General features: G+C 34.0%; 1 protein-coding gene across 1 annotated transcript in view; it reads left to right on the top strand.

Moving 5' to 3' along the window:
• The window catches only part of LOC108687276 (ankyrin repeat domain-containing protein 13C-like), a 16,235-nt gene extending 15,714 nt beyond the window's left edge, over positions 1-521 (top strand). Inside the window, exon 11 of the mRNA XM_018192969.1 lies at positions 157-521. Coding sequence (XP_018048458.1) covers positions 157-487 — 331 coding nt within the window. The 3' untranslated portion in view covers positions 488-521. The remainder of the gene's footprint in view (positions 1-156) is intronic.
• The last annotated feature ends 6 nt before the right edge of the window (positions 522-527 follow it).

Raw genomic sequence — 527 nt, 5'->3', positions numbered from 1 at the left:
TGTGTGTGTATGTGTGTGTGTGTACATATAATATATAATAAAAGAAAAAAAGATAAAATATTAAAAAAGTATTTTTAAAGGACACGTATTTACACGCGACATTCTAATTTCGTACAAAATAAATTAAAAGTGAAAAAATAATTTTTTTAATTACAGATATGGATATTACGGTAATTATCCTGGGTATGGCGGATATGGGGGATATGGAGGATACCGAGGATATGGAGGCTATGGGGATTATGGAAGGGGATATTATCCTGGTAGTTATGGGGGTTATGGGGGTTATGGTATTGGAGGATACGACAATTTAGGATACGGACGTGATTACGGTCGTTACGATGGATACGATAATTATGGTTATGGAAATACATATGGTACATATGGCTCAACATATGCAGCAAGGAGTCCATATTCTCCATATAGTTATCGTAGCGATAGTTATGGCACTTCTTTAAGTAATCCGTCTGGTTATCGTGGTTATTCATAAACTGACTTTGTTATACATATATTTTCATGTAACACTTACA

The sequence above is a fragment of the Atta colombica genome, unplaced genomic scaffold (genome assembly GCF_001594045.1).
Source record: "Atta colombica isolate Treedump-2 unplaced genomic scaffold, Acol1.0 scaffold203, whole genome shotgun sequence".
Lineage (NCBI taxonomy): Eukaryota > Metazoa > Arthropoda > Insecta > Hymenoptera > Formicidae > Atta > Atta colombica.
Note: the sequence above shows the minus strand (reverse complement) of the source record. Positions and strands in the feature narration are given on the sequence as shown.